The sequence below is a fragment of the Corvus hawaiiensis genome, chromosome 26, assembly GCF_020740725.1.
Source record: "Corvus hawaiiensis isolate bCorHaw1 chromosome 26, bCorHaw1.pri.cur, whole genome shotgun sequence".
Classification (NCBI taxonomy): domain Eukaryota; kingdom Metazoa; phylum Chordata; class Aves; order Passeriformes; family Corvidae; genus Corvus; species Corvus hawaiiensis.
Window position 1 is genome coordinate 25,344,506 of NC_063238.1, and position 15,460 is coordinate 25,359,965.

The 15,460-nt window shown below is 41.3% G+C and overlaps 1 protein-coding gene across 1 annotated transcript in view; it reads right to left on the reverse strand.

The window, feature by feature from the left end:
* Nucleotides 1–6,355, reverse strand: part of LRP12 (LDL receptor related protein 12) — a 51,930-nt gene extending 45,575 nt beyond the window's left edge. The window contains exon 1 of the mRNA XM_048286568.1: nt 6,164–6,355. Coding sequence (XP_048142525.1) covers nt 6,164–6,242 — 79 coding nt within the window. The 5' untranslated portion in view covers nt 6,243–6,355. The remainder of the gene's footprint in view (nt 1–6,163) is intronic.
* Nucleotides 6,356–15,460: the final 9,105 nt, after the last annotated feature.

Below are 15,460 nucleotides of genomic sequence, written 5' to 3' on the forward strand. Positions count from 1 at the left end.
CACAACTAACTAAATATATCTGGGAAAGTCCTATAAGTACTAAAACTCACAAGATGCTTAAGTGAGAGACCATCTTATGACAACTCAAGGTACTAAACCAAATGGTTTCGTGTGGCTCCCTTCCCCCCTTCAAAACATGCTCTACTTGTAAGCTTTCTTAATTTTGGGAAGGCTCTTATTTTTGCTTGCTAACTTCCTGACTAGCTCCAAAAAGTTGCTCCTCACAAAATAGCTGAGAAAGATATATAGAAATTCCCTCATAACTTAAAATCCAGTGTCAAATAGAATAGCAGGGAAAAAAAAAATCCTAGTAACTAGCTACTAAATGTGCAAGCCTTGATAAGAAGACACCACCATGATGATAACAATGTTATAATGTTATAATAACAATGTTATTAGACAAAGTTATAGTATATCCAAATTTAAAGCATCTGTTCAGAGAAACAAGTCTGAACCACAACTTACTTTTTTGAAGTGTTTGCACTGTTCAGTCAATTTTGCTGAATTTAGTAGTTTTAACTTAGATATTCACAATAATCAATACTATATATTTCAAAGCAATTGTAAAGCTTTGCATAATGAAGCCTCAGTGAAGTAACAACTGCAGCAAAAAATCAAGTGAAGGAAACAAAAAAATAAGGTAGTCAGAACAATACGATTCTTCAGAGCATGGTATCATACAGCCTGCTATAAATTACTTGGAGCATTTATTTCTACTGAGGGGATAAACACAGGAACTCAAATCTACAACCAAATTTTATAGCATCCAATGCACTGGTACCCAGTGTTTTCTTAAAACCATGTAAATTATGGAAGCTGAATTTTGCCGAACAACAGACACCTCAAGTAATAACTGGTACTGCAAAAATTCCACAGCTAGTAATTCTGAAATGCATACAAGCTAAAAACATCCCAGGCTGTCAATAAATCACACTCTCTCAATTACTGCCTAGCTAGATATCTCAGCTGTCCCAGTATTTTAACATAATTATTAACTATCTGGGACAGTATAAATGGAACACTAAAACTAGAAAATGACGAGACATCTAAGAAAGCAAAACTACATTATTTACACAGTACAAACAGAACTCATGAATTTTTTAAAAACCTGTAAGGAAATTAGTGAATTATACTTAATAAGTATGGAAATAATGCCTACACCCTGGGAAACTTGAGGTACCTGGTAAGAGGTACATAACATGTGAAGGAATGTACCTAACATACCAAAGGCCTGAAGTTTAAAAATTTGAGATCTCTTAACAAACCACAAGACTGATAATTGCAAGTTTTAGCCAGACCAAGTAACAAATGATAAATATTTAGTGCTTAGTTGAAAATAATATTGATACAGTTAACATCTATTTGATATTAAACCAGGAGTGACTGAAGTGAAGGAATCAAAAGAGATTCACCTGTAGGGTCCTTCCAACACTAATGCAGTAGAGCTCTTCCTCTCCTAGCAATGACAGAAACAGATGAAAAAGCCAGGCTAATCACATGCTTTGCTCTGATGACAGGAATGGAGTCAGATGGCTTCTGTCATGATTCTGGTTACAAGTACACCTCTGCTCTTCCTCTGGCTGACCGTGTTCTCATTTAGTGCATAATAACAATCACACTAACTACCTTATATTCAATTTTCAAACTTTTTGCTATGAGATTGTTTAGGCTATGGATTTTTTTCTTCTCCGTTCAAATGAATGTCACTTTAAATATTGTTCACATAACCTCACAGACCTTTTGACTATAGATGCAATACTGGCTCTGGTCAGTTGAATATGTACATACTTGGACAAGTTGACATAAGACTAACTTATTAGACAATATAAATTCCTACAGTGTTAAAATTAGGACTTGTTCTCTTAACGGACTACAAAACTGTTCTAATAAATTAAATGCAGTGGTTTTGCCAATAATACAATTTCCAACTTAGCAAAATATATCTGTTCAGTATATCACAAAACATCACTAAAGACTGACATTCAAGAGTTTAAGATACAATAATTTATTAAGTCAAGCAATTCCTTTAGGACAGTCTGTTCTGGACTTAGAGTTCAAATTCTTTAGAAAACTGAATAAACCAGCTGGCAGACTTTTTTTGCTTACATGATTCAGGCTATTATTTCAAACAAGGTGAATGAACCCAAAGAACTATTTATTCTTCCTCATCTCATACCATCATTAACAAACTGACACACAAGTAAAGTTCGGGTCCTGACCAGTGAAATTTTATGACAATTTTACTTGTCTTCCCTTAGAACTGAATGAAGAATGAGTTATATATACAGCCTTTTTTTAACTTCAAGCAACATCTGTACCACAGAAACCTGGAATGGGTCTAATCCAAAACTAAATGTTTTAAAGCTTATATAAGTGTACTGTGTTTTTCTTTAACATGACAAAATAATATCAATAGCATTGCATTGCATAGTCTCAGTAGTCTAACATAAAACACTGTTTCAATCACAATTTTAGGGAATAATAATTTTCTGATGTCCACTAATATTTCTCAGGTACTAGTGCTCCCAAAAGTATTCACTAAACCAAAACAAACCTGGAGATAAGGATAATTAAGACTGACCTCTCCTGCCACTATTTCTACCTTGGAACTCTTTTAGTGTCCCTGTCCTACTACTGTAAATATTTTTCTTCTGACACACATTTACATCCGGAAGTCAGAAGCAGGGAGATTCACCTACTGTACCACTGCACTGACTGCTACCAACTGTACAAAACTTTAAAGAAATTTTCTGTAGCCTTCTGGTCAATGGGACAGAAATTCAAATTAATGTAACTGGGTGACAAGTATAGTTAAGACTATATAAAGTTCGAATTTCCAGAAATTTGAAAGCCAAATACCCATGCTTCCAGACTTCATTCCAAAGGAAGGCATGTCCTAGTTTTTGCATTATCCCACCTCAGAGACTTTTCATAACTCAGCCTCTGCCCTGAACACGAATCCCTTACAAACTGGTCCTGAAAGTGCTGCATCACAGTACCAATTAAGATATAAACCGTCATCCTATCAAGAGTTAAATAAAAATCAAACAAAATGGTAACATTAGAAATTCAGTTCTCTAACTTAAGCTCATGTTTTAGCAAGAAAGTAAGTAAGATCAGCATCCCTGGAGGTACTTTAAACATGTATAGATGTGTCATTCAGGGACATGGTTTAACAATGGACTTGGCAGTGCTGGGTTTGTGGTTGGACTCTGATCTTGAAGGTCTTTTCTAACCTACATGATTCTACAATTCCAAGATTTACTTAATTTCCAGTTGATCAATCATGGAACTTTGGTTTGAAAAATATTGCCCTCAAGAACAGGACTGATTTCTCAAACAACATTTTTTCCCCTAAAAAAATTACTTGCACAACATATGGTTCTGTTTTAAACTCAGATAACTGTTATGGCCTTTGAGATAAGCAGAAATGTCTTAATATTTGTCCCAGTAAAAGCCAGGCCAGGATTACATAGAGACACATAAAACCAATTATTTCTTGGATATAAAACTCTCAAGCCAACAGGAAGGCTGGAAATATAAACCAAAAAATACCGTTGCCCAACGCCCCACCAAGCTGTAATTCTTGTTAGTCGGTGCTATTCCAATATTTCACTCATCAGTATTCCTCCTTCTCAAATTTTTATAATTATAGTCATCATCAGAAGAAAGGTTTGAAAAATTCACCAACTACAGGGAAACAGAGAAACATTCTCTGGAGAGCTCAATGCCCACATAACAACCTTGGTGAATTTAGTATTTTAATTAGCAGAAAATTCTAGATATTTTAACTGTGCAACTGCATAATGGAAGGCAACTGAAGTGATGCGCCATTGTTTTTCCAAGCATGCATTTACCTTAGGTACTGCCTACTGCATTCAAAGCCTTAACATAATGGTATCTGGAAGGCTCTGCTCAGGATCAACATTACAGTCCAGAGCTATGCTGACAGCAGTGTCTTGATCAAATTCACGTCAGTATTAAATTAGTTTAGTTTGGAAGAGCTAAAAGCAGTTGTACAGGAAGGTAAAATGGTTTAATAGGACATAGTTCCCAGTCTCACTCCCTTCTCCCAAAAGAAATAAATGGGAGAAATCAAAATGAAAGCTAGAGAAAAGGCTACACTTAAGTGCTTGCTTCTGTTTTAGATACTATAGCCTGGGGAGGAGAAAGTTCCTTTCCTTTGCGCAGTGAAACTGGTCAGAACTTCAGACATTTGTAACAAAAACTGTTAAGGGAAACTAATCCCTCATGGGGATGAAGTGGCACAGCATGCTGATCAAAATCAGAAGCACCTTCTCCTTCCTGGCAGTGGCATTAACGGATGGTGACGTGTTTCTTAGAAAGGCAGAAGAAACTTATGAAGCCTTCTTGGCTGAACTTTTAAAAGTCTTGATTAAAGGTCTATGAAAAATGTTATTCAGAAAGAATTTTATTAGGTTGGTTTTTCTCTAACTAAAAATTATGCTTGTGATTTAAGTTTTTGTAAGGGAAATGCTAACAGTAACATATAAGTTACAGTATCACAATTCAAAATGTTTTACTTAGGTCAGGCTGATGAGGAATATCACAATTATAATTTTGACTTTTATTTTCAATTTTGTGATGAGTATAATAAAACCAGCACACTGAGTTTGTTAGAAAACCTTTCCACAGAAATTAAATTTCTCAAGTACATTAAGTATGCAAACAGAAAAACAGCTTAATATATCCAAACTTGAGATTTTTGCTACCACTTCCTGCTCCACCATTAACTAACTCCTTTTCAGTTGGGCTGGTAGTTTACCTTTTGACATGAAACTCTTTTGCTTGACTTAGCATGCATTCAAAAGACTGGTCAGTACCCCACTTTGTTCATGCAAATACAGCTGCTCAAAAATTACACTTTACCAGCATAACTATTTGGTTACAGGTACTGGCATAGTTGTAGCTCTGTTTGAAGAAGCCTTCCTTACTTTTCTTCTCATGTAAATATGAAATAGGAAATGCTCCTACAAGTTTATGTAGTACATCTACACTTTTAGAGTTTGGACTGATTGTTGCGGCAAAAGTATGTGCTGGACAAAGCACTTTGCACAGACAAATCTGAAATATATTGATGTTCCAGACTTGAGCTTGCTTTTCTTAACAGTGAAAGAGATTCCAATTTCATATGCTCAATCACGTGTTTAGAGCAAAGGCAACTACTTCAGAAACTGCTGAAGCAGGACCCCTTGTCGCTGTCCTCCTCAGGGCAAGGCACATGCCCAGCTCTGTGCCACAGGCAGCTTCTCCTGCTTGAGGCCCAAGGACAGAACCTATGCTCGACTTCATAAAACAAACACAACTCCCTGAGAAAACATGAGATGACTCTCTTTGTCAGGTATCTGTGTTCTGATCTGTCATGTGTTACTGGGCCACCTTCATACTGTAAAAACCAATCTCAGTAATCTACACAAATATTTTTCATTAGCAGTTGTGTTTAAAGATGGGTTTACACCCAGGGATGAAATCCTATTCGGGTATGAACTGCAGACAGGCCGAGCAGAAGCAAAGGTCCCTGGAAGGTCTTCCAGGCCTGTGCTGATGTGTCACACACTCATCACCAGCGCCAGCCCCCGACCCCGCGGCCCGGAGAGGCCGCCCTGCCCCCGACACCAGGCCTCGTTCGTGCTGGCCGGACGTGGAACATCTCCCAAGCATCCATCCCCATTATCCACAGGCAGCGATTACTCGTGACTCAGAGGATTTGGGGCTGGCTTGTTTGTGCGGCCCCGCGCCAACTCCGGAGTTCCCGGCAACGCACATCTGCGGGAGAGCAAGCCGAGGGCAGCTGGGCCAAATCCCAGAATCCCGGCCTCAGTTTTAAGGACTTCCCAGAGGAGATTTCCGTCAACCCCCACAAATAATAAACAAATAAATTACCAACACAAAAAAAACCCCAAACAAAACAAACAAAAATCCCCGGAGCGAGTTCTGGAGCAGTCGAGCTCGAAGGAGACGGGGCTGGGGGCGGAGAAGGGAAGTACGAGGACACCAGCCGGGCCTGGCGACGGTCCTGAGAGGCTACAGAGACCCCGCCGAGGCCGGCCGGGAGAAAGGCCGCTTTGTTCCCCCTCCCCCGCGGCCGCCTCCCGGCCCGCGAGACGGAGGCGGACGGGCGGCGTCACTGCCCGGTACCTACCGCAGCAGGAGACGACGAGGAGCAGGAGCTGCGCTGACCTCCAAGCCGGGGAGCCCTCTGCGCTCCCCCAAGGGGCCATAACACCCGCCCGCGGGGAGGCAGCGCGGAGCCGGAGCTGCCACCGCCGCGCCCCCGACACGGAGCCGGAGCTGCCGCCGCCGCAGGAGGGGCCGGCGGCGCCTCGCCCCGTCGCCCGCCGGAGCCGCCGCCTCGGGGAGCGCTAGCGGCCCGCACGCCTCGGCCGCCCGCTCGCCCGCCGAGCCATGAGCCGCCACCGCCGCCGGCCTCGGCCTCCCTCCCCGCGCGCCGCTTCCTCCTCCCGGCTCGGCTCCGCCGCGGCTGCGCACTGCCGGCACGAGCGCATGGAGCCGCTCCCGGCAGCCGCGGGCCGGGCGGGCGAGCGGGGCGGAGCGGCGGCCCCCAGACGGCGGGGGCGGGCCCGGGCTGCTGCGCTCGGCGCAGCACCGCCCTGCCGGCTCCTCCGGCTCCTCCGGCTCCTCCTTCGTCACCTCCTCCCTCTCCTCCCACTCCGTCGCCGCTGCAGCCGCCGGGTTTTGGCCCGCCCCGGGCAGCGGCCGTCCCGCCCCGTCCCAACGAGGCAGCCGCCTCCACTCGGGGAGGCTGAGGCGGCATCAGAAGGTGGGAGGGTGAATGTCTTGGCGGCTGAGCAGCCCTGGTCCCCGGCCCACACAGGATAACCCAGTGGGTGTTTGAGTGCCCTGGCTCTCGGCCCTGAGTAAAACTGCCTGAATCCAATCCCAGTCTGTAAAGCACAAGGATACCCTGGCAGCCGGGGCTGCGGTGCTTCTGATCTCCAAATCTGCATCTCAGCAGAGAGACCGAAAGATTACCCTGGGAGCACAAAAAGTGCAACTGCTGTGGATGCAAAATTACAGACCCCATAGAAATTCCTTGTGACACTTCCTGTTCGATTATGATTGCCTGTTTTCCTGCTGCACAGTTACCTGTTGTCAAAAGCAAAGAGAATTCACAGCGCAACTTTTATATTTATCTTTAATTTTGCAGTGCCTGTTGCAGGCATGAGAAGTGTTTACTGCCCCTGTTGGACTAGAACCATTTGTTTGGAATAACAAAGTATTGCCATCCCTGCGAAAAGCTAAAGTTAACTTATGTTGGTAAGGCTTTATAGCTACACCTTGAAAATAGATGTGTTAAGTCTGACCAGAGTTCTTGCTCCACAAATTGTCATTGCTACGGAGAGTGCTCTATGCTATTTCTTCTCATTCATCTCATTTCTTTCATAGAATCATGAAATAATTTCATTTGGAAAAGACCCTTAAAATCATTGAGTCCAACTGTAAATATAGCGTTGCCAAGTCTACTACTAAACCATGTCCCCAGGTGTCACATCTACATATCCTTTAAATACCTTCAGGAATGGTGAGTTAACTTGCCTGTTCTAATGCTGACAACCCTTTCTGTGAAGAAATGTTTCCTAGTATCCAATAACTTTTCCTGTCACAACTTGACGTTATTTCTTTTCATTTATTGTTCTGTGATTTCTCCTGCATTTGTTTCCAAATCCCCATCTATTTGGGAAGGAAGAGAAATATATTGGGAGGATGTCTCATTTAGAAGGGAGGAGATGTTTATTTAAGGGTGAGCATCTGGATGAAGATTCAGCATTAATAATGGTCATGAAAGAAGGAAGGTAAACCAGCCAAGCATGAATACTTTCCAACTCTGGGAAGTTGTGGTCCAGAAACATCTTGTACAAGAGATGGCATCATTAACTGAAGAGTTAACTGAGTACTCAATGGATTAGTCTTCAGTACATTTGCCCAGTCACAGTTTGAACCTGTAAGTGTTCATCTCTCCAAAGACATGAGTATGCACACAAAATTAACATTTCATGGAAGACAAATACACAGCCTATAGGTTTATACAAATAAGTAAAGCATTCACAGCAGCTTGGCCAACAATCTTTTAGGTTTCTTTCTACTCACAAGTCTAACTAACTTCTTCAGTGAAACCTCAGGTGGCTCTTTTTCATGCACTGTATCCCATTCATTTTTTAAATTTTGATTATTTACAATGGGGCACTGAAGGAATGCTCAAGAAATCTGGTCTGTAGCTACTGAGAGAATCATTACTTCTTTTATGAAAAGACACCACACAAAGCCTATGAACGCACAGGGACTTCTAACCCTCCCACAGTAATTACAGTTGCAACTGAGAGATGTGATATGATTCTCTTTCCATAGATTTTAGTTGCATAACAAAGAAGACAACACTAATTAGCATTTCAGATTAAATGCAATTCCAAGCAACTCAAGTATCTCTGTTGGCAAAACTACCTTCAACTTATTGCACAAACAAGTGGCTACCCTTTACCATGTACCCAGGAATGATTGTTCATGACAGAGACCAAAGCATCAATGCCTGGCATCACGGGTGTAATTCCAACATCCTTCTTAAAGATGCAGATTGAAGGATGATATACAAAAGTCTTGCCTCAGTACTAAATGAGCTTGGCAAGCTAAAGGTGAGATACTGAAGTGATGATCTAAAGAAAAAAAAAAACAAACTCTGCTGGAGCAGTTTGCCTGCATATGAGATGAGCTGGATCTTTTAAGTCCAGGGAAGATAATGTGTTAGTAGTCCAGATAAAACACTCATGATGTCAAGCAACATCTTCTCATGTAACAACCTTAGCAAGTCCACCAGATCTACAAATTTCTTTCCTAGCCATGTTGCCTGAGTAAAGAGTCTTATTAATTTTTGGCAGCTTTTTTTGCTACTCCTGTTGGTCTCTGCTGATAGCTTTCTTAATCTCTGATGTTTTGGGAGAATATCTTTACTCCTGTGCCTGAAAAGTATGTTCTAAATCCTAGTCATATCTTTATGTACATGAAATTCTAATCATGACTGCATTTTTTGTTTGGTGGTTGTTCTTTGCTGTTATCTGAAGATGACTAATAGAAGTTTATTAGTAGGAATAATTGTAAACTGGCACAGATGTTGACAGCATCTTTCTTTTGTATTTGAAGGCAGGTGAAGATAAAACATCCTCAAAGCACACATGCTTCCCCTTGAACCAAATCAAGATTGCTGTAACAGGCAGTCACTCTTCTGTATGATGCTCAAGGTTGGCACATGAAACTGCTGAGGCAGCTTCAGCAAGAATTATCAGGCACCCACTGACAATATCAGTATATGATTTTTTTTTCCTCCTGTACTTTTCTTCCCAACATTATTATGTTTTTAATGATCAGTTAGTTATAGTCACTTCAGCTTCACTTCACTTCCTGCTAAGTGCACTTCCTTTTTGCCATCCTTGCTCTTCTTTTTTTTCTCTTCCTCCTTTCAATTCTCCCAGTTCAGACTATACTGTTAGCAAATGCCACCCACAGATTAATAGCAGTTTTATGGCCCATTGTAAAACTACTCCACATTTAATTCCTTTCTCTCTATTCCTGCTCTGACTGTGTGCAAAATTGGAGACAATCTTACAGTGTCTCTCTAATGCCAAGTCCTGGTTGGAACCTCTCAGCACCATTTTAATACACAATAAGAATGAGGACAATTTAAGATGTTGACTAGATCTCAGCTTAATGAAGTAACAGTATTTTTCCTTTACCAATCCCAGTATTTTCTGTCCCATAACTTCCCTTCACATGAGGTCATAAGAAATATGGCTATAATCAGTACCAGTAGTTAACTTCTTGGTGAGCCCTCAACCACATCAGAATTTACCTTAGCTGTTTTTTGCAGAAGTTTATCATAAGAGTGACAGCAATAGAATTCTAAATATTCTTATTTTGTGTTATTAGTTTTTTAAAAACAATTGTTTATAAGCAATAAAGCATAGCAATAGGCAGCAGAGGAAATAAATTTCTCTCCTAGACTTAACATTTATTTTGCAGCACAACATATGAACACTGGGACAAAAGTTATTTGTGCCATCTATTCAGTGATTTATTTTTTCTAACAAACAGTTGTTTGCACAGCAGTTGTCTAAAGGGTACTACTAAGCTACATTTTTTTACAACATTAATTTTAATACTAGACCACAGCTACCTCAAATCTAGAGTACCCTACATAACTTCACTGCAAAATGATGAAAGACAGTAGAAGATGTCAGAAATGCCTGGATCAAGGCCATTGTGCTAAAAATATATAGCATACATCAGAATCTGCTTACAGCATGCTGGTGTACATATTCATATTGCTCTTCGATATTGGGGGAAATATATCAAATGTGTTAAGTCATCATTTATTTCCCTGGTATTTATTATTAGTATCATTGTGCAGTCTAGAGGTCAGTCAAGAGCAGGGCCCCGTTTTGCTAAGGACTGAACAAACATAGGACATGCTGTATGCTGAGCAGTGAAAATAGTCCAAATATAGTTCACCTAACTGCAAATGAAGTGTGCCTGGAGACAGTGACAGTGTAGCTGCATCCTTGTAGCTTGCACCCACCCAAATTAATTTTGTAGGGCACATTAGTTTAAGCACCATACTCCACTAACTGCGTCTGGGATTCACGTTCATTTCTTCAAACCACTGCAGAGCACTTGGAGTAAGTCACTGCTCTTTTTCCATGCTTTCTGGACAGAGGACCTATTTGTAGACAGTTTTTAAGCTCTTTGCCTAGAATCTAAACAAAGTAACTCTATCCCCCTCAGGAGAAACGGGTGTGTTTACAAACAAATTTTAAGAACTGCCAACAAAATTTCTTACTTCAGTTAGAAGTAATTCATGTCCTTAACATGATAGTAGTAGGGGTTTTCTTTGCTAGTCATCTAAATCTGGACTGTCTCTCTTACATGTATCAGATATTATGCTTTAAATATTATTACAATTGGTTTAAGTTCAACTGACTCTGCAGATTAAATCATGAGTTATAGTTGTAAGCTCTGTAGTTTCTCTGACAGTAACAGCACTTCTGTCATATGCTTCATGAATTGCAATTGCCTAATTTTGTAGTTTTAAGTAGTTCTGGAAGTGTTGCCCAAGCTTATTCATTTATTAAAGTACATCACTGCTCCTGAAAGGACAATCACACAGAAGTAACATCAATTTGGAATAGGCCATGTGACAAAGTGTGACCTAATTCAGCCTGCAATCATGCTGTGTAGCTTACTGCTTAAATAAGTACCTACAACATGGTAACATCACTGGTATTAAAACTGCTTTTGTTCATTCCTTACTGTTAAGTAAAGCAGCTTAACGCTTACTGTGGCAATGTGGACCTAGGTGACAGGCAAAGATCAACAAGTGTGGTGATATCTTCATTCTTCTGCCTGCTTCCTTAATTACAGCCCCAGAAGTGGCTCAGGAACCATTATATTAGCACTATTTTACTACAAAATTTCCAGTGCATTAGATAAACAGCAGTGGTTATCTAAAGTGGTTGAATAGTATCAGAAGATGAGAGATAATCGGAGTCTATAGTTACATCTCAGAAGAAAATTTAGTCTTTCACTCCAGTTTTTGAGACCTAGGGCTGCTTTTCACAGTCATTCTCTTGCCTTTGGATTTATCTTCTCAGGATTAAGGAACTGGATCTGCTTCTTGATACCTGGAAGAAAGTTCTATCACTGAAATCTCTGTTTGATTTTTACTGTGTCAAACATAATAAACCCATAAGAAAGGCCTGAGTTTAAAGTCTAGTAAAAACAATGTAGATATTGTTGTAGGTGTTGTATACAAATAGCTGAAGACATTTGTCTAAAGCTTTCAAATATTTTTATCAATTATCCAATTGCAGAAGGAGCACAACTGTTCAGCTGATTCATGGATAGAATTAAGAATTAAACTATTATTTTAATTTTAGAGCAAACCCAAAGACCAAAGGGAAGAGAAAGGCAAAATATCCTGAATATGCAAAAAAAAAAAAAAAAAAAAAAAAAAAAAAAAAAAAAGAAGAAAGAAAAAGCTAAGACAAAAGAAAGACTTCATGATTGCAAAGACAACCAAAAAATCTCAAAAAATCTCTTCAATACTAATAGAACATTTCATGAGCAGTTTTCAAAACCTAAGAGGCTAATTAGTTAGTGTGGAAAGAGCTATAAAAAAGCCCACAGGGTTGTTTTTTGTTGTGGATTTTTTCATTTTCTAAATTAAATTTAATTTTTCTTACATACAATTTTTGAAGCAATTATCTTTTCAAGCTCCATACTGACACTGGTAATATTCTTGATTTTTAATTAGGTTAAATTAGAACCTCCTTTATCTGGCCTGCACATGCACATTATGTCTCCACTGGTCATTAAAGCAGAAACAGCACAAAGTATGAAGTAGTGAACTACTTCTAAAGTACGGCAGTTTAAATTTTACTGAATTTATTAAAGTTTGAAGAAGCACAAAAAGTTGTAGTTTCATAGCCGTAATCACGATCTGCATGTTGATAGGTCTGGAAGAAAAGGCATCAAGCATAGTATGTTAATATTTTGCCCAAATAGATTTTTTAATCTTGTTGAGTACAGCTAGTATTTAGTCACAGTTCCAGATCATCTGTTTGTACTGTGCACCCATAACTTCCAAGTGGAAGACTTTGAGTCAGAGAGAAAGATCCCAGCCACAGGAGTCCTCAGCGAAAGAAAGCTGTGGACCTGTTCGAGTGAGTCCAGAGGGTGACCATGAATATCCGAGGGCTGGAGCACCTCTCCTATGAAGACAGGTTGACAGAGTTAAGGAGAACAGAAGGTCCAGGGAGACCTTAGAGGCCTTTCAGTACCTAAAAAGGGCTTATAAAAAAGAGGCAGAGGGCCTTTTTACATAGGTTGGTACTGATGGGACAAGGAAGAATTTATTTAAACTGAAAGAGGGCAGGTTTAACTTAGGTATTAGGAAGAAATTCTTTACTGTGAGGATGGTGAGGCACTGGAACCGTTTGCTCAGAGAAGTTACAGTTGTCCCATCCCTGGAAATGTTCAAGGCCAGATTGGATGGTGCTTTGAGCAACCTGGTGGAAGGTGTCCTTGCCCATGGTAGGGGGCTTGGAACTTGATGATCCTCAGGTCCCTTCCAATCCAACCCGATTCTATGATTCAGGGACTTAATCCAGTCTCCTTCCTTAGTGGATGCCAGAACTGATGTCTACAATTCTCCAGGACCAAGAATGAAGTGGTTTGTTTTCCTTACATGATGGCAGTTGGAATGATGCTGTTTTAAAATTCTTATCAGATTTTGTTTGGCTTAGCCATGTCTAATGCCCTTTCATTGATGTGATTTGCAGTTTGGAGAAAATCATGGAGTCTAAACTTGTAGAGGTGGTGATGAGCACTCTGTAGGATAACTGCTAACTTCAAAGGGAGGAACCCCTAGAGGAGCCAGATGTTCAGAGTGGGATTACATTACTTCAGTGTTACTCATCCTTTCCATTGTTCCAACCAGTGGAAACTATCTTTTAAAGTCATAGTTTGGTTCTTAATGCATGACTGAACTGGATTTGGCAAGAGGAACTTGTCTTGAATCCAAAAGCAATGGTATATCTCATAGGTTCATGAGAACTGTGAGTCAGATAATCTAACTATAGTAGGACCTTATGATAAACAACATAATAACCAGGGTTAGAGGAGAGGGTCTTCTAAGAGCTTCTCTTCTAACAGCTTCTCAAGCTGTTATATACAGATGGAGCAACTGACAGCTACTGGCTTGAGCAAAAACGTTCCAAGGAGTACCACACTTTTCTGCCTAAACTTCTGAACATGACAGTTATTCTCTGAAAGGTCCAAATTTATAGCAGACACATACGCACTTGTGTGTGTATATATATGTGTGTGTGTATTGCATTAAAACACACTGTTACACCTTCCATTGTTACTTAGGTACTTTAATCTTAATAGCACCTATTTCAAACAATCTTGGGAGTCATTCTAGTTCTCACCTTCCCTTGCACCAAATTACATAGTTATTAAAAAATTGTAAGGCTCTCAATAAGACTTTGCATATGACTTGACTCATAAAACTTGGCAAAACAGTCATATGCTCACTTATTCAACCTAAGACATAAACCATGTGCTAATATGTTATGAGTGCCAGGGATTTACAAAGCTCTGGACGTCCCCAAGATGAACATGAACTTTTCAGTTCTGAAGTGTGTACAAAATATGCATGTAAATTACAACTCAAAGAAAATTTAATTTTGTAGTTTGTTTCCATTTACAAGGGTATTTTATAGACCATTCTAGTCTACTCTTGACAAAGCCACCTTTATTTGAAATACCATACACAAACGTTTCCTTATTTGTAAAAGCAAACCTGTATCAAACTATGGCAGCTTGTGTGGGGTCAGTATCTCTGACCGAGGAAGTTGTGACCGGTCTGGAGAGATGGTCCCGAGAGAGATCGTCTTCCCGGGGCCCGGTGTCTTTCCTCAGCTGCTGGCTGGAGGGCCCGTGCAGAGGCTGTCAGCTCTTTAGTTGTCACATGGACTGCTGCTGTCTACAGCCTGGGCTAGCTCCAGCGGTGTGTGGCAGGAGTGGGGGGCAGCCGGGGGCACGGAGCTTTAAAGCTGCTCCTCTGAGGCCTCAGCTCTACCCTGTGGAGTACCGGCTCCAGACACTGTAGCAGTCAGCAGCCCCCGACGAGGGGAGAGACAGAAAGTAGCGAGGAGACTTGCCGCGGGCGGTAATCCAACTTTATTAATGGGAACCCACAGAGGACAAGCCCCGCCTGCAACGCGCCCATGCCTTACAAAGGGGGGTGAATAAGGGGAGTACACCAACCAGGGACCAATAAGCGGATTAGGAGGGAGAGACACTGAAGGGATGGACTCACATCTGGTCCAATGGTCTTGGTGGGTGGAGGGAGAGGGGTCACATTCCCCAATGGGGCGTCGAGGTTTAGGGGATTTCCAAGAGGGGCGGTATCGGAGGGGGCAGGATCTGGGGGGACTGACGGGGGCCATATAAGGGTAATTAGGGAGGGCTCAGGTGATAGACACCGAACCTTCGGGAACAAGAGGAGGGGTTTGGGATGATTGATAGGGAAAGAGCCAGAACAAGGGGAGGAGAACAACCATATAGGAGCACCGGGGGAGCGGCTTGGGTCTGGGGCAAACCAACTGGGAGTAAGAGTGGGGAAGGTAGGGATGAACCACTGGGGTACAGAAAACATATAAAAATACAATAAAAACCTCGCATCACCACATTTAGTGATTGTCAGCTCGTGATTTCAGCTCAGCTCTGCAGGGCAGCCTCCAAGCCAGACCAGGGAGAGAGAGACGAGAGGCTCGTGTAGCTGTTCCGCACAAGGTAGCTTTATTAGTTGGTGAAGGGGAGGCCAGGGACGGGCATCTCTCTCCCCTTCGCAGGGGCAGGGGCTGGC